Source organism: Cydia amplana, chromosome 4, assembly GCF_948474715.1.
Source record: "Cydia amplana chromosome 4, ilCydAmpl1.1, whole genome shotgun sequence".
NCBI classification, from domain to species: domain Eukaryota; kingdom Metazoa; phylum Arthropoda; class Insecta; order Lepidoptera; family Tortricidae; genus Cydia; species Cydia amplana.
The window spans coordinates 10,051,704-10,070,684 of NC_086072.1; the positions used below are offsets into that span (position 1 = coordinate 10,051,704).

The 18,981-nt window shown below is 37.4% G+C and overlaps 1 protein-coding gene across 1 annotated transcript; it reads right to left on the reverse strand.

The window, feature by feature from the left end:
* Positions 1–598: 598 nt before the first annotated feature.
* On the reverse strand, positions 599–18,701 carry LOC134663190 (uncharacterized). The gene is made up of 5 exons (XM_063519568.1): positions 18,318–18,701; positions 4,307–4,419; positions 2,615–2,762; positions 2,023–2,179; positions 599–1,685 (listed from the first exon to the last, which is right to left on the reverse strand). The coding sequence occupies exons 1-5, from the start codon at positions 18,488–18,490 to the stop codon at positions 756–758; spliced, it is 1,521 nt and encodes a 506-aa protein (XP_063375638.1). The 5' UTR covers positions 18,491–18,701; the 3' UTR covers positions 599–755.
* Positions 18,702–18,981: the final 280 nt, after the last annotated feature.

Sequence of the window (18,981 nt, forward strand, 5' to 3'; positions counted from 1 at the left end):
TTAAAAACAGTTTGCTTTAGATATATGTATTACGTTTTAATCTTGAATAAGTGTTTCTACCAGCCTACCATTATTAATAAATCAACATAAATAAAATTATTTATAGGAAATGAAATTATCACATTGAAAAACTTACACTACACGGATATATTACTATAGTTATTTATGGCAAAACTCCCACCATCAGCAGTGTTCTCACTATTTATGATTTAGTTTACACCTTTCTAACAAATATGTACAAACTACGGTCTTCTGAATTTTTATATGTGAGATCCAAAACTAATAATTTAAAACGTAATTTGAATGTACATTAAGTAAATTTAAAATGTATGTAACAAATATGACAATTCATAATCGCTAGTCTCTAAAGTACATAGTAACTACTTTCCCCAATGTAGTTGTATATAAGAGTTATTCCCAGTAGTAGGCAGTATTTAGTTCCTACAACTACCAACTGCAACCGGTATATCCTCGGCTTACCACCAGTAAATGTAATTCCTGGGAAGTCGTTTAATAAATACATGTTCCTAACCTCTAATAATTAATTCAAAGTGTATTTTCATCTTCTTTGTCTAGAAAGAGATCCTCTCTTGTATTATTTAGGCACGTTGCAATAGTTTTTAAAACAGCCTCGCGTTATTTTCAATGTCAATCCCGGAATATATTGGTCAATTACTACTGGGAATAAAAATACCACTAGCATTGCTACCACAGGTAACTATTGCGTTTTACATTGTTAAAACATACTCTTAACCTTAGATGACCTGGTCGGGCGAGTTACCTCCATAATGGCTTCTTCTAGGCTTTGGTATGGGATTAGGGGGCGAGGAATTATTGTTGTCAAACCTGCGCTTTATATCAGAGACAGACAACCGAGGGGCACCCAGTATGTCTTCATCGTCTATTAAAGCCGAGTTCAACTTGCTGATTTCCCTTTCAAGCTCCCTTGTAGCTCTATCGATTTCGATGAATTCTTTTTCAGTACTGGAAATAGAATTATCGACACTTTGTTTTCTCACCGCTTCGTCATAGAGCTTACAAATTACTTTTTGGGGTTCGTCGTTGCCATTTAGATCCCTGTCAGACCTGCTTTCATTAAGGTTGATGTCAAATGCCACGTAGACTGGGTCCGAGGTGTTAGTGAGACTCTTGCTTCTCTTATTTGCGAGAGTGTGGTAATCTTCTAAGTTACCCCTTCTGAGTCGGATTTCGTCTTCGTTGACGCTGGAATTTCTTCTATATGTGGTAATGTCAACTTTGGGGAATGAAACCTTATCAAGAATGTCGCCTTCCGAATCCGCGTTACTCAATTTAGTCTCGTGTAGTCCATTTTCTGCGCTCCTAACCACGACATCATCGGAATCCTGATGAGTCAAAACGGGTGCCGTGACCGAGTTGTTATTTGAAATTTGTATTGTTTCTGTAGCTGTAGTTTCTTTTGAAATGTCTATCGTTGTATCTTTAGGGGCAGCTTCGGTCGTTGAATCTTTTACAGCTTCTACAATCGTATCTTGAACGACATCTGGAGGTTTCTCTGTTTCCTTATCTTTGGTTTTCGTCTCCTCGTCCTCAACTATTTTAAGTTCGACGTTTAAGTTTTCATCTTCGACTTCCAAATCGGGATCTTTCTTGGGAGTTTCTTCTTCGACTTCGCTGATGTTCAATGTGGTGTTTATGCTGCTTGCCTGCAATTTGAAATGACATGGTTAATATTTATCTTCCGATTCCATTGTACATATTTGAGTATCAAGACTAATAGTTTTCACTTAACATTTTTCACGAATAAGATTTTTTTTATATTTCAAGAACATTCAATATTTTGGAGGTCTGTTTAAAAATGTAATCTTTACCTTTACCTCTACTTACTCACAGAATTAAGTCAAAAAGAAAACGGATGACAGTTAAAAATAAAGTAATATCTAGTTCTGATGCTACGGTGGATAATCCCACAAACATACAAGAAGACATAAAAGCATTATGACTAAGTATAGGACTTGGACTTAGCGTGGGTTGTTAACTTACGGAAGTATCAGGCCCGCCTTGTGGCGGCATCGGCGCGCGTTTCTTCTTGCGTCGGGAGGCGCGCACGGGCGGTATCGGGGCCTCGTCGAATGGGTTCGTGCTCTCCACGCTCAGCCGGGAGCCCGACACCTCGCTACGGGCCATGCGGGGTGTCGTGCTGGAAAATATAACGGGGACGATTAGGTTTTTACAACTTTCACGTACAACAGGAGTAGCATAATAATCTCAAGTTTTCAGTTAGGTAGTTAGGTAAATGTAGTGAATGGTCTAGTAAAATTATATAAAGGATGAATCTAGACAAAGTTAAGATCATTGAGCGACACACACTTCGCTCTGGGTACAACAGTGCAATGAGTGCGCTGGACGGTGGTGTCACGACGCAAACTTGACAAGGATCGAGAGCCGAAAGGCATCAAATATGTTAGACTGACGGTAGAAAATACATTTGAGATAACTCAATAAAATTTAGTGGAAATTACAGATTAGGTAGCTATTTTGGGTAGCGTTGGTTGATTTTTGATGGAAACTCCTTTCCTTCTGTCCGTAAGTAGGTAGTGCGATCCTATAAACATAGAATGGAAGATGCGCATACCTGAGTGAGTTGACCTCATAGTTGCTAGGGCTGCGCAGGCGCTCCTGGAACCGCGAGCGCGGCAGCGGTGTGATGGAACCCCCGTAGATGTAGCGGTCCGCGTGCTCCGGGGAGCCGACGGTGCTGCGCACCCCCGACGTCGATGTGTCTGTAAAGAACGTAACTAATTAGGTACTATATTACGTCGTGTTACGTGAAAGGAGTAACGACCTCGACTCCTGTTCTCAAAATGGGTTATCAAACATTTTGTACCCCCGTGTGTTGCAGAGATTCTTGCGCCCCCCTAGAGGTAAAGAAGGCTGTATATGTGTAATTTAAAGCGTTGGAAGAGGCCGCACCAAGTCTAAAAACTTTCTATAGAAGTTACGACGTGGGTGGGGTGATCGGAAACTACGGGCTCCGTCTGGATCTGGAGTCTGTGCTGGTGCATGCTTATACAGGTACCTATGTAACTATTTGCGTAAACTTCGTATTGAAAATATTATTTACGTTACACCTGTGATGTCATACTATATATGTACAATCAGAACTAGTCCTTTTTTACTTAAAGACACAAATATATTTTCTAATCTAAGTTGTGCGGTAAGTATTCGATTGACATGACACTTTTTGTGACAATGTGTGTATCTATTTTTTGTCTTCGAGGAGAGAGGTCGTCACCCTATCTATCTGAGAAACTGTATTGCCAGTTTCAATCTAAAAGGTATTTATCAATTTCTTGTTTAGTTTAGTAGCCAGTAAAGAATCAGATGTACCTATGTACTTAAATAATCGAGGACACGGCTACTCTCACCTACATTATTGCACAAGTAACACGCTATGTATGCTCAGAATGACGCCACTTTAGATAAGGGTAATACCTACTAGTATAAAAGCATGAGAACAGGATAAATTAGATGCCTACTTAACTGGAAAGGAGTGGTATTGTGTAGGTAATATTTTATCTGTTGAATTCTTCACTTTAATCACAGGTACAGTCACCTGCATAATATGTTACACAACGAAGGCCGCAAAAATATCTGTCACGATCTTATTTGTAGAACCGTAAGAGCGTGTTACATAATTTTGCGGCCTTCGAAGAGTAACATAATATGTTACTCTTATTATTATTGCAGATGACTGTACTATAATTTGCAAGTGTAGATCATGAGGAGTCTATCAACGTTTAGTGTAAGGTTCGATGCAAAATTAGTTAAATTAGGTACTGGTTAAGTTTGTTCGACTTTTACTTCTTCATCTCCTTTCTGGCCATAGGAATTTACTTACCTAAGCAAGCAAAGCAATAATAGGGTAAATTAGTAATGTGTTAATGTTTATAGTTTATGAATTTAACTTGCATCTTCCATTGTAACGAACGGCTGAAAACAAAGCGACTGTTGTAGTCCTTCGTTCACTGGTTAAGCTTTTCTAACGGTAGGAATTTATTGACGCCCCTTATGTTTACTAAGCGTATCTATTACATAAATAATATAAGTACCAATACATAATTTAGCCTATCCCACCGCATCCCACAGTCCCACTGCTAGGCACAGGCCTCTCAAGCATGGGAGGGTTTGGGCTATAGTCCCCACGCTGGCCCAATGTGGGTTATCAAAACTTATCTATTAATGTGATACATTAGTAATGAAAATGATCAATAGGTGTTAGTGCAAGCTTTATTGTCAGTTCATGGTTTCCGAGCGTGCATCTTACGTTGTAGCGCGCGGCGGTAGACCACGGGGCTGCTGTCGCCGTTCACCTGCTGGCCGAGCTTGCTGTCTTGCGACTGTTTCTTCTTGTCCTTTCTCATAAACGAGCGGAGTGACCTGGAAAGAAGATAAATTTCTCTTAATCGACCAACTTTTATTTGAAGGTAGCCAGTCAGTGGCAGAGAAAATAGTACACCAAACGAACACCAAAAATTGCCAATCGGGGGAAATAATACTTGTGTAAGCCAATTTTAGCATGGGTGTAGGTAATGGTGTAAGTATTAAACAAGATACTAAAAGTACCGGGAGGTGGGAGTGAAGCTAACGAGTAGGGGGGGGGGGGGGGTTAAGGTCCATTTTTATAGTTTTTCGTAAATAACTCTTAAACGGTGGCCCGTAGCAAGAAATGTTCTACTACATAAGATAAAAGATAAAGATAAAATTTATTTCATTGAAATAAGTAATGTACGTAATATTTTCTACGCATAAAAGCGCATCTATGCATAAAAGTTTGTATGTTTGCGCGTTTGTCCTACAGTTAGGGGCTATCATAACGCAGAAATTGTTGGTGCACATGAGTATTGCGGGAAATATGAGAAGGTGCCTAATGCCTATTGTTCTCCTTGGGCCATTATTATACGCTTTATATACAAGAGTTAGGTGCCTAATTTATATATAACAAAAGACATGTATTTACCTAGACTACCTACCTATTTAAAGTGTGTGTGACTCAGACTCATAATAATTTTCGCGGTGCCACGTCTGACGTCATCTTGAGTTAGCAAGATGAGGTAAATACTTAATTACTTGGTGTAACAAAGGCATTATTAAAGCTGATATCTTTATATACCTAAGTCTTCGTAAACACTACCATGACTCACTAATTATCAACTTTCACAGAGACATTGTGACGTCTTTAATTTATCTGTTATTAAGAAAATATTGTCTTTGTACAATGTTAAGTTACGGATGACTATTATATTGAGTATTAACTAGTATCAGACAGAACAATAGTCCAAGGACTCTAAACCCAGGGTTAAATATCGCACTGTTTTCATTCGTCTAGATTCTTCTTCATCATATCTCTCGGTCTAGATTAGAGACCAGTCAAACTACTAGGAATGCCTTGCTTGTCATATTAATACCAAACAAACAGCCAGTGCGGATCTCAAAGGCGATTTCATTGGTATTATTTACATGCGAAGGACCCAATGACATTGAATGACACAGTTACCCGCGTGGCGGATGTCTGTAGGCGCAACAGCAGAGTTTAGTGCACTTGATTCCACTTGAGCGGTCGCAATTGTGCCGTCACGGATGCCCACCTCGGTGGCCATTGCCCTGTATCGGTATTGGTACTATTCACTGATCTGCCGACGAAAAGTTTTCAAAATTGCGAGACTACTCACATAGAAATGTGTTGGCAGTTAATAATTGCTCGGTTTCGGGTTGTAACTGCCAGTTATACCCGAAACATGCCGAAACCCATATTTTGTAATCCTTCCCAATTAATTTGACTCTTTTTGAAACTTTTAAATACTAGACATATCCTAAATAAATAATTAGGATATGTCTAGAGTGTCTAGATCTAGACCATTCAGTATTAACAGTATGGCGACGATCTATAGGACATTATAGGTACTATGGAGAATATTAGGTCATGATGCGTTTGAAGAAAGTCGCAAGTGAGCAGTCGAAGTTGGGCGTTTTTTTTTGTTATCCCCTACACTTTTTTTTTCAAATTTGGGATTTTTTATGTTATTTCTACTCAGAATCACGAGCTCTTTCTATCCTAATAGGAGAAAAAAAGTGTCCCAAAATTTCCATACATTTTTCGATCTTTCCATTCCGCGACCGCCATACAAAGTCTATGAAAAATGGTGACGTAATGGAAATAAAAACCTTAGGACACTTTTTTTCTCCTATTAGGATAAAAAGAGCTCATGATTCTAAGTAGAAATAACATAAAAATCCCAAATTTGAAAAAAAAGTGTAGGGGACAACAAAAAAAAACGCCCAAGTACTCAAGTGTATACGAGGGGTATTCAAAATATTCTCGGTATGAGAATGAAAACAAACAAGTACGAAAAGTTTGATATTTTTATTTTTCAATATACTCCCCCCCTATGTTCATACACTTAAAAGATCGATCAATTATTTTTTTTAATCCCTCGTAAAAATATTTTTTATCTTTCGTGTAAAAATGCTCCTCCACTGCCGCCTTCAATGCTGCATCGTCAGAAAATTTATTTCCACGCAGATCCTTTTTAAGATTGGGGAGCAAAAAGAAGTCGCTGGGGGCTAAGTCCGGACTATACGGTGGGTGAGTAACAGTTTTAAACCCACATTCAACAATAGCTGCCTTGGCAATATGAGCAGTATGGACGGGGGCGTTGTCATGCAGAAGCAGAATACCTTTGGTTAACTTTCCTCGCCTCTTTTCTTTAATTACATCCTTTAATTGACGTAGAATGTTAGCGTAGTACTGTCCTGTGATATTTACACCTTTTTCTTTATAATCGATTAGTAATACTCCTTCACAATCCCAAAATATCGTGGCCATGATCTTGCCAGCTGAAGGGATGACCTTGAACTTCTTGGGATGAGATGAACCCTTAATGTGCCACTGCATGGACTCTTGTTTACTCTCTGGGTCATAATGATGAACCCAGGTTTCATCTCCAGTAACTATTCTTTGCAGCAACTCATCAGGATTTTCACCGCACAGGTCAATAAAATCGGAACAACAAGCTACACGCATGTCTTTTTGAAGCCGAGTCAGCATTCGCGGAACGCATCTTGCACTTACTTGTGACATATTAAGATGGTCATGTATAATATCATGTACGGTACCAATAGAGAGATTGGTTACTTGTGCTATAGATTTTACCTTCACTCGACCATCTTCCGATATAAGTTTTTTCACTTTATCAATATTTTCTTGTGAAGTAGCTACTACAGGCCGGCCAGGTCTAGGGTCATCTTCAATACTCTCCCTTCCGCGTTTAAACTCGCTTGACCACTTTTGAATGGTAGATAAAGAAGGAGCAGACTCACGGTAAACACAATCCATTTCCTCTTTTATGGTTTTTTGATTTTTACCCTGTTTTGTCAAGAATTTTATCACGCATCGATGTTCTAATTTAGTTAACATTGTCAATTCGCACATGATGTTCATGTTTGTTCAGCAATTGCAGAAAAACAAAAGACTATCTCGGTTCGAATTATACTTTTTTTTAATGTCAATGAATAAACCTTAGCGGCCAGTAACGAAAGAAATTTTAGAAGAGGTCGTAAGATATCAATACCGAGAATATTTTGAACGCCCCTCGTAGTCAGCTGTAGAGACTAGGTACCCACTCTGCATAGAAGTTTGCATGCAAAGCTGTTAAGCTAATAGTATTGATGACTGTACCTACATTATTTATAAATATATAAGCTAACGTATTTTTGTCCTATGCCGTTCGAATGAGTTGAAGATAAGTTTGCATGTTTGTCATGACCGTGACCGTACCAAACGATAAAATATGAAGTTGGTTAATATGACGTGTTCTTAAAATAACTCATGATACTTAGTCATATCAGAAAATACATCCCGTAACCTTTGGATTCATATAGGATTAATGCAAAATATCGAACTCGTGTTATATATAATATATAGAGGAATAGAGGTATGTAGGGAGCTAGGGAATAATGAATAACAATTTATTGGTAAATAATGCATTTACATTTAGGCCTTAGTTAAATCTATTTGCCTTCATATTGGTGCCTGAGTTAAATAGGTACCTTCCTACTTTATGTGACACTGGCGACTCTTGCCTGTCGTGTCTTGAGAAATATAGACAGATTAGTCCATATCAGATTAATCCGTCTATATTTCTCACGCCAGCTCTTATGAATTGATCTGCAACTACATAACATGTCCATTATGCCCCATTTTACATTAGTGTTATCGTAATCAGTCATCATCGTCGGCAATAAAACGTTGATAGCATAAACGTCTGAGACATAATCACGCCCGTGCACTTACTGTAAACAAACTGTGCTTATTCACATAACAATTTGACTCTATTGTGAGATTTTTGAGCTCAGTCTTGTATAAATTGACTTCGAGATCAGTATCTACCGTGTTTAATGGCAGACCAAACGTATATTGGTCGGCTGTTTAGTGTGATTTGTGAATAAGGTCGTTGCAACTGCATGACATTAATAAATCCGCTAGGTCGTGCAGATAGCCAGATTGACCCGATCTTGAACTATAACTATTCCACTTGTTGATGAGCTAATTAATGTGTATGAGCAATCATTCTGTTAAAATCATGTTTAAGAGTAGTTTAGAATATTGTACATACAACTAATTTTATATAGATAACAGTTATTTACTCCCTTCGGTCGGGTTTAAAAATTCGCCACTTATTGCGAAATTCCTATTTTTCGCACTTGTATCGTACAACGTTTCAAAACGTTTAATTATCTATCAAAAATTTAAAAATATTTAAAAAAAACATGGCACTAGTGCAGGGTGGAGTGGAGGTAGACGGGTTAGGTAGGGCTGCATCGTCATTGAAACCGAAGAAATGTTGGATAGATTTACAGTAGGTAGTACATAATTATGGCCCTTTAAATTTTCGACGTAGTTACGTAATGTGCGTATTGTAGCAAATGCAGGGTGTCGTAATGGAGCACCAGATGTACTGTAAATTTTATAATATTTTCAGTAACAAATTTTAGTTAGGTATCTACCTATATAGTAAAGTTCTCATATGAAACGAGACGATTGTGTTTTATCAGAATTCTACTAAACAAATGGCGCGTATCATTATCGTTAGAGTTGCATTCATTTAAACAGAACAATTTAATCATTGTATGCAGGTTAAGTAGTTACGTGTTGTTGTTCAATAGGTACTTCAATGTTATCGAAGTCGAGCTGTTGGCAGGCTGACTTCGATATCTAGACGGCATTTTTTTAAATATACCACGTCGAACTAACATCTGATACCTATTACCTTATATTAAACTCTACTTGTAACATTTTATACGAACCTCCAACGATATTGATCATAAGCTCATAAGTCATAAGATCATAAGTAGGTAGGTATTACATACATATAGGTGATATAGGGTATCCTAAATGTTAAGAAAATCGTTTTGGACAATACCTTTCATCCTCAGAATGCGTTGTCCTAGGAAAACAATCATACCACGTAAGTGGCGTGCTCAGAATTTGACGTCCTAAGAAAGTGACCTACCTGATGTCACCTACTTCGAATGAGTAACCAACCTTCTATAATATCACCTACTTCTTCAAATAATAACAACCATCAGATATCATAATAAAGGCCTAGTTATCAATGTTATCATGCGAGTAATAAAATCGTGACAAAGTGTGCGATCTAATTTATTTATTTATTTTATTTAGAAATTTAATTCAGGCAATAAGGCCCATATTACAAATACCTTACAGACTAACATACAGTCGATAAAACGGCGTGGCTCCGTTGCATCGGCTGCTCCTGTGTCGGATTCGGCTAATAAATGGAACATTATTGGAACAGTATGATCCGGTCAGATGACCACTTGAGTGTCTCGGGTTTGCATCCCGTTGCATAAGTACCCACTTACTGACGATTTCGAGTCGTTCAACAAAGAAAAACATAACAATTAGGTACCTACCTACAAGTCACGTACTGTAAAATTAGAGGTGCCCCTGAGGGGCCTGAGGTAATGCAACGGGCGTAGACTTACACAAATAATATATCCCCGCACTATCGGGGTAGGCTACCATGTGCAGCATCGCGTCAAAAGAGGCATTTTGGCACGATCATCCTTACAAGTCACACTGTAAAATCAGAGATGCCCCTGAGGGGCGAGGTAATGCAACGGGCCTAGACTTACACAAATAATATATCCCCGCACTATCGGGGTAGGCTACCATGTGCAGCATCGCGTCAAAAGAGGCATTTTGGAACGATCATCCTCTTATCTCGAGACCATTCATCCGGCCCCCTTTTTTTCTGGGTTGTTTGGATCAGGCTGATTTTTTCAATTCGTCGGCATACCTCTGCTAATATAGGTACCTAGGTACACTTGACGAATCTTATTAGAATATAAGTACATAGATCTAATGTACCTACTTATCTGACCCTCCCTGGTTCACAATTTATATTGGCTTTAGACATCTCTATTTTTATTAACATTCAAACAATCTAAGGTCCATCCATCCAAAACAGGCCCATGTATGAAGGCTATGTATCTAAGTACCTATAGTTATTGCTTGTATTGAAGGATGATCAGTCTCCCCATTGTTTTGCAACACTAACGCAAGAATATAAGTTTGTTAATTTATGCAAATGCATAAAACATGCCTGTAGAGACCTACGTAGGTATAGGTGCGGAATGATGCATTCTTATTATTGTTTGTAAATGGGTATGGCGTTGCCAAGACGCTTACTGTGACTTGTGGGACCTGTCATCCCTTAACTTGCGTCATACAATTCGTTTCCAAATCCAAATTCCATTTTTTTGGAATAGAATAAGTAACTCATTTTTAGGCGCAGGCGTCGTAAATGTCGTAATTGTGACATTTTTAAATAACTATATAGGTATACCAACTCAAATATTATTTATTTTATCATTCATTAAAAACACAGCTCTTGGTAGCGGTTAACGATTACGGTACTAATGATAGTAATGGTCTAATTTTTGTCAAGAGTGAGATCGAATGTTATGACCGGTATTACTTATATACTTATTGTATGAAGGAATGGAACCCTCCACGCCACTCCATTGTACGTAGGTAAGTATAGTTATTATGTGGATAAAAGTATTAAGCGTTCAAGTATTAAGAATTAATAAAAGTAGGTAACGAAAGTAGTTGAGTATGATGTTATCAACCGGAAGTTAATTCCCTTATCATGTGACAAGATTTTCGAAACGCCTCAATGTTATGCAAGCACTTTAGCCAGCAGCCAGCTAGTTACTTAAATGTGACGTCCCACGGGTAAAGGTACCTTATGGCCATTGGCGCTTACGCTATTATTAACGCCGCTCCGCTGCCGCGCGCTATTATTATTGCGGCACTATGCGACGTAAGCGCCAAGTGCCATAAGGTACCTTTTGCCGTGGAACGTTACAAATGATCTCACCCTCTATCTCTTGATGATAGGTTTTTTTACTGCTAGAGACATTGTTAGGTTAACTTAAAACTTTATTGATTCATGTGTAGCTTGTTAAATATATATTTTTTTAATATTTTTAGTATCGCTAGTGATTTGTACTTTAAGTATCTACTGAAAAACAGACCGCTTGGATAGATGGCTCTATCTTAGAACACCGGGTCATTGCTCTACCAACTGAGCTAAGTCCGTTTTCAGCAATATTCTTCTATTATAATGTTCTCCATTCCCATTTATTTCCATAATATTCTTCATTCGCCGCGGTAGTCTTATTTTACGTTTTTCTTTTCCTATTTCAATAAAAATAATATCGTTAGCAGCTCTGTTGAGTATAAAAATAATAAGATTGTTAAAGACACTCGTAATCGATGCCCGTAAAGTGGGTCATCTTCATGAATGAGGTAGAAACATCCATCTAAAAGTAGGTATTTGTTTCAATACTCGTAGGTAAACTCTGGTTATAAATGTTATGCGCTTGGCCAGGAGCCAGCGTGCGTCTGGTGTACCTACTAAACTTTATATTACTTTGTTTGATGTTTCGTACTAAGTAAATTGTTTAATCATTGGATTACTATAATTGATTAAAACGCGTCATTGATAATTTGTTATGTATTATTAGATTAGAGAAATTAAGTCACAAATCACAATGATTATATATTATAGGTACTGATTTTCTATAGCTAATACCTTAACCGGAAAACAAAAATAAGAATTAAGTATGTACTTAAATACGTGTTTACATTACCGGACCTAAAGGACTCTAAGTAGTCTAAGTAAAAACGAGATTTTAATGTTATGTTCGTTGCATCAATTATTGTTTTTCATCATTTTTATAACTAAATTACTAAAGTAAATTAATTCGGTGATTAAGTATATGTTTCACGTTACTCGAATCTTAGGTACCTACTTACTTACTTAAAAAGGTATCACAGTATGATGTGGTTTGTGTCATTAAAACCCACATGAAAACAAGCCATGATCCGAAAGGATTTTATCCGGCCCGCCGCTGGTCCTTCGAAAAAATGTGTATATGACCAGCGATATAATAAAAATGCCTTTTTGCTGTAAATCTGGCCCTCCTCTGAAATTCCTTCAAATATTGGCCCCTCATAAGGAAAGATTACCCACCACTGCCATGAAACATAGCCACAGAATAAAAGCGCCCTGTTGAGTGAAACGAGGGTAGCTTTATCTAAGGCTGAACATGCTGGTAACTAAATTAAATTCAACTTGCGTGACTGAAGTCTTAAACGTTACTTTACGGTATCGTGAACGGTCACAGCAGTAAAGTCGCATTGCAGACAAATATAGTCATTCACGCAAAAGTCTTGGACCCTGGTTGAATAAATAGACTGTAATCATATTGTTGTTAAATACGCTTTAATATTTAAACGTATGAGAAAATCTAAAAAAATAACAAATACGAAAAAAACGTTAATAAGTTAAAATTTAAGGATACAATTTTTTTAATACTCTACGCAATACCCGTAGGTAGGTAAATTATATTTATTTGTTCTTACTAAGCACCACAGTCACTCCCAAAAGTAGAGTCGACTTCTTGACCTCGATATTATTCTTGCCATTATGACATGTTTTTATTGTAGCTGATGGTATTGGTAAAATAAGGCACCTATCTAGATGGATAGACACCAAAAAATTAAAAATATATAGGTAGTATATTCTCAAGCGGATTTACCACTTTTAGCATGCGCGGTGGTAGAGCTGATATAGTATACTGACCGAAATATTCAAAATGATCTGCACTATTCCACTTGCTACTATAAGTACTATACCGCTTAGATACATGCTTAGTTATTGGTATGTATTGTATGTACCGATCATGGATCCAAAATTTGTATTTGCATAACTGTAAGTACACCTACATATTTGTTATTTATGGAGTGTAATTATCCCTGTGTATGATGCCATTTTTACTTTAAAGTCATAATAAAAAGTAGATGAATTAAATTAAAGAATAGGTATACATATTAAAAATAAAGTATGATCATTAATTTTCTTCAAATTGCACGTAAAGATACGAAGATCTGAGTAACGATCGGCGAAAATAAATATTATTTAAAAACTGTGATTCACATTTGCTCTGGATTAATAAGTGGAGCTACGTAACAGAATTTCACAAAACCGTAATAATATGCGTACGCGTAGGTATTTCTATGGTTTACCTTAAATTATAACAATGTTTGTTTGATTTGTGTTTGATGCAACGTTAACAGACTTTTGAGCGGTATTCGACGTCGATAGTTCGCTGCTAACATCTCGCCTCTATTACTGTTTGAAAAGACGTGTGTTAAAATGTGTTAAATCAGAAATTTTTATAATGTTATCGTTAAATTTGTTGACGATATTACAGTTTTCAATAAGGAAGAGCTGAAAATTTGTACTTGACATTCATTTCTACTAATGTAGTGTATTCATATCCTTATTGAAACTGAACCATCAATTGCAATTAATAACCATCAAACCAATGTGTTGTGATTCAGATTTCATAAAATAAGATGTGGCCCTTCATACTCATACGTAAAGTGGTAATGTAGGCAAATGACTGTGATGATATTCAAAAATTTCAAAATAATCAGAATATAACGTACCTATCCATTAAGTGCATACTGTAGATCGGTAGGTATACTAGGTATGTATCTACAAATATTCATAGGAACGGGATCACCGAAAAGTGCGGATTCTCGTAATTTTAACACGCTCTAATTTAAATTTTAAGAATATTGTCGTTCGTCGGTCTCTTTCCCAAAATCCGAAGCACTCATTTGTCCCTAATTACAAGTATTACAACGGAACGGGACGATAATAAACACCACCGACACCGTTCTTAGTAGTACATGGACACAACACAATCGATAGTCCATACGATTACGCAAATACGCAGTTGAATCCTGATAGAGGCGTGTTCGGATATTTGTGAGCACCTCGGCCGCTCCGATATATCTAATAACGACAGTACGATGGAGCAAAGAAAACTCTGAATAGTACTATGTCGCTCTGGATAATGCTTCAGATAATGAATTTTAAACTAAGCAGATTGTTATGGTGGTAGCTAGGTGTCAATCAGAAAATTCAACAGTGTTACTTTAGTGTCCAGCGATTTTTTAGCTCGATTGTATCTAAGTAATGACTATTCAAAATATCAACTCAGAAAGAGATTACGCTATTGTTCAAGTTTTCGAACATTATTTTCAAGGAATGTAACAATAAATATTAATAATTAAGTAGGCAATTAGCATGTTTGAGTAACTCCTTTGTTTGTATCATTATCATAAAACAAAAGTAAAGTATTGTAAGTAGGTACCTAGGCACAAATATCACAATTGCCGAGAATGACTTCAGTTCTATAAATACCGGCGATCATCACACTTGCATTATTCAGACCTTAGTGTTTGTTGATAATATTAACCCTTTGACCGCCGTTGGCATGTATACAAGACAACGATAGAACGATACACTGGCGCCGCTGTCTTGTATACAAGACAAAAATTCAACCACTCGGTAAATGTGGAAAAAATATCAGTTATAATTTTTTTTACACTCATGTTCATGTTTTAGGTCCTTGTTTTAAAAAAAAATTGCATTTATTGCAGCTATAAAAATCCATTCTTTTATAATAAGGCTCTCAAAAAAATTGCTCCAGATTTCAACGTTTTTCTTGTTCCTCGTCGCCGTTGTCTTGTATACAAGACAGCTAGGGTTGGGAATGTTAACTCGATATGAAAATATTCAAAATAAATATCAAATCGCAAATCTGGTTTTATTTAAGCATTTGAACACTTGTTAAATGCCAATTGGTGGTAACTAGTAACTAGAATACGTAAAACGAGACGAGAGAGACAGGCATTAACTATAGCTGAAGTTCAGGGAGCTTGTTCAGCTGTTGATAGTAGAGTCAGACAAGTAAATCTGTCCTTGTGGTTTATTTGCAGAACAAAAGATTCATTTTAAGATGATAGTGTAGTGGGGAGTGATACCCTGCAGTGACCGCTTCGCACAAGAATGGTACAGGCGGACGCTAGGACTATATAGTCAGTGTCGCCTAACTATGAGAATGTTATATAAAGTTTACGTACCGACAAGCGCTTACGCCGTTGACCTAGAGACTATTATTACTTAATCCGCGCGGAAACAGTCCTTGTCGGTCTGCACTGCGGACAATCCATGCGCGCCGTGGTCTTGTATAAACGACTTCTTGTACAGCCTAGTGCGGTGATATTACGTCATGAATCGATATTGTTTAGTGGTTGTTTTTAATGATAAAGACCTTTATTTTTAACATTGTCGTGTGTAAAAAATATGTTAATTTTTGGCATTTTCGAAATAAATTAAAGTTGGATAAGAACAAAGCCAAATTGAGAAGATTTTTACCATAAATTGTAAATATCGATATCACTATTTGCAATCCCTAAACTTTTTATTAGTTGTTTACTTAAAATTTGCTCTGGCGTGTGAGTGAGCGTCTTTGCGGACTAGGTCCGGCGGCCAAAAGGTTAATACTAATAGGTCTTAGGTAGCGTTAGACCAAGATAAGACTGCAACAATTTTGATAGCACACGCAGTGCAAGTATTATTTAAATATTATTAATTGGTATCCCTAACTGATGACATGTTTTCAAAACACGTGAATGTAAAATTTCTTAAAAATGGTGAGGAAATGTTGTGTTAAATGTTGTGGGAGTGAAGTAATTACTAATTGGGGAATATCGTTTCACAAGGAAGCCACAATTATTACAGTATACGATAAAAATACAAGACAACATTGCCAAACTCATTAGGGTGACTATGATGTCGGCACGTTGTGAATCGGACTCACAGAATTCTTATTACGTACTTACTTAAAAGTAAATTTATATTAATAGGTACATTAGGTACGTATTTATTACGGCATGTTTAAATTGGTGAAATGAGAGCTATTACAGATTACAGAATAAATAATTGCCAACATTGAAATCCAAAGTCCTTAAACATTACAGACACATTTATACATTGTTATAATAAATAAAAAAGCAAATTGATAATAAAAGAAAAATAGAAGTTTATCGTAATTTACGGACTTTTGGGACGATACCAGAAACGTTACTGGGAATTTACTATCTTTGGAAAATTTACTAGGTAAGGCACATGGTTCGTGGAACGTTCGTTCGCGGTAGAGCCACTGCTCCTGTCAGCATATCTATATCTCTCACTCATACCTGTATTCTTGACGATCGACCACATGTTCGTGGTCCGGTACGCCTATCAGTAACAGCGTTTAGAACAACAAAATTGAGTACCTATGGTTGTGTGAAGCGTTTCACAGAAGAGAAAAAAAACTATATCCATCCCTTTTGAGGCCACAATACTAGTACAGCGAAAAGACAGTATGATCCTCTATAACTATGCACGAGTAAGAAAAGATCCTGACCAAACTATATATTCCATGTTATCGTAATATCCCACATACATATGCCTTATGGTCACCCTAATTAGAAAGAGATGCAACGGCCCACCTTGACGTCTCATGTGGACAAAATCGCAAAATCGCATTTTGCTCACTGAGTGAGACAAAATGAGCAAAATGCGATTTTGCTCACTGTTTTTAAGTAGTGAAGTACCCTTGTTTGAGCTGCTGAGGTGAAATAGTTATTTGTACAACAAGAGATCAAAGTTTGATATTTCGTCGAGTGCTTATTTTGAGTCCCGTACAAGCGAAAGATTCTATACTAGATTCACGAGCGTAGCGAGTGAATCTAATTTAGAATCTTGAGCGTAGTAAGGGACTCAAAAGCGCACGAGATGTAAATAACTTTGATCTCGTGTAGTTCACAAAACTTTTCACCTCAGCAGTGAGAACATATTAGTGAACCCGAAAAATGTATTCCTTCTTCATCACTTACCTCTATTCACTCATGTTTTCTTAAGATATACCAACAATTAAATTTTCACCTCAGCAGCTCGAACAAGGGTACTTTGCTACTTAAAAACAGTGAGCAAAATCGCATTGTGCTCACTGAGTGAGCAAAATCGCATTTTGCTCATTTTGTCTCACTCAGTGAGCAAAATGCGATTTTGCTCACTGTTTTTAATTAGCAAAGTACCCTTGTTCGAGCTGCTGAGGTGAAAAAAATATAAACCACGAATGTATCAGTATTGGCCATTGCAGTGTTGAGCAATTTTAACTTAAATCCCTAGAATCTAGCGAATTGTTTTAAGTAAATTGCTCAACACTGCAATGGCCAATACTGATACATTCGTGGTTTCTAGATCGTACGAAGTGCGTGCATTATCGGTTCAAGTAAGTTTCTCCTTGGAATGAGGAAAAGTCGTGTTCCGAATCCACAATAGAGTTAGATAATCAGATATCAATACTTCATTTCATTATTACTTTGGAGCCATTAGATATGATTTGTTGTAGGTAAGTCTTGTCATTATTACTTACTTACATAGCTGAGCCGTTTGCCTGTAGGTGCTAAATAACTATGTAAATTAACTGTAAGATTTGACCGTCACAGGGATTTGCGTGAATCGATTCGTCATGGCCAAGTTAGTTTGGAGTAAAGTCGACGGGTCAAGGACGTGAATTATAAATTTCTAATTTCAATAGCAAGTTATTATTCATCGTAACTAGTAGACAATGAGGGCCAAAGACTACGTCCGGATAGCCGGCTTGCAAACATTAAGTGTTAAGGTATACCTATTTGCTATTTTGGGTACTTATAAATCTTATAATGGTAGCTATCTAAGTAAGTAACATAGAGCGTCGCCTTGACATGACCGTAACACAGGTGTTTTGTATTCCTTATAGACTAACATACAACCTACCTACTAACAACTACTCACCATGAATTTTTCAGGTCCTTAATCCCAGAAAAACTGATGCTATTCGTTCTGCTGAGCTTTCTGCCGATAGTCCAGAATCGGATCTTGTTATGGTTGTCTTCCTCATGGAAGGGATTCAGGTGTTCAGGGTAGTCGTGAATGGAGAAGCTCTTGCGGCCCGTCGTCGCTGCCATGGTTCACAAAATCCTTGTTTTACATAATACACAAAAGTGAAGGTAGAGCACTCGGGTCCTTATCTGTTATCACACTGAGTTATCACGGTCTGATAGTGGTATCGTTTAATCGCGGCGAGATAAGTGATTGTTTAAGGTTTGTTTACGCGGCGAGAGCGCGGTCGTCGCGGCGCTCGGCGTCGCGGACGGAGGCACACTACCACGCCGCGCCACCAGCCGGGGACGGCCTGCTGATATCACATGTATGCTACCTACTTCGTCATTCCAGCGCATGGTTCACAGCGCGCCGCTCCTTCATAATAAACGTGTACATACATATTAATTTGACGAACGAAACATTAAGTATCTTCACCGCTAAGATTCCGAGTGTCAAAAGGGCCTCTACGTGTTGGTTTCGCTTCCGTGCACGCCTCTCAAATATTGGGAATACTATTGTTTCGTGAAGGGTAAAGACATAATAAAAAATATACTTAATTCTGTTGAAACTCTAG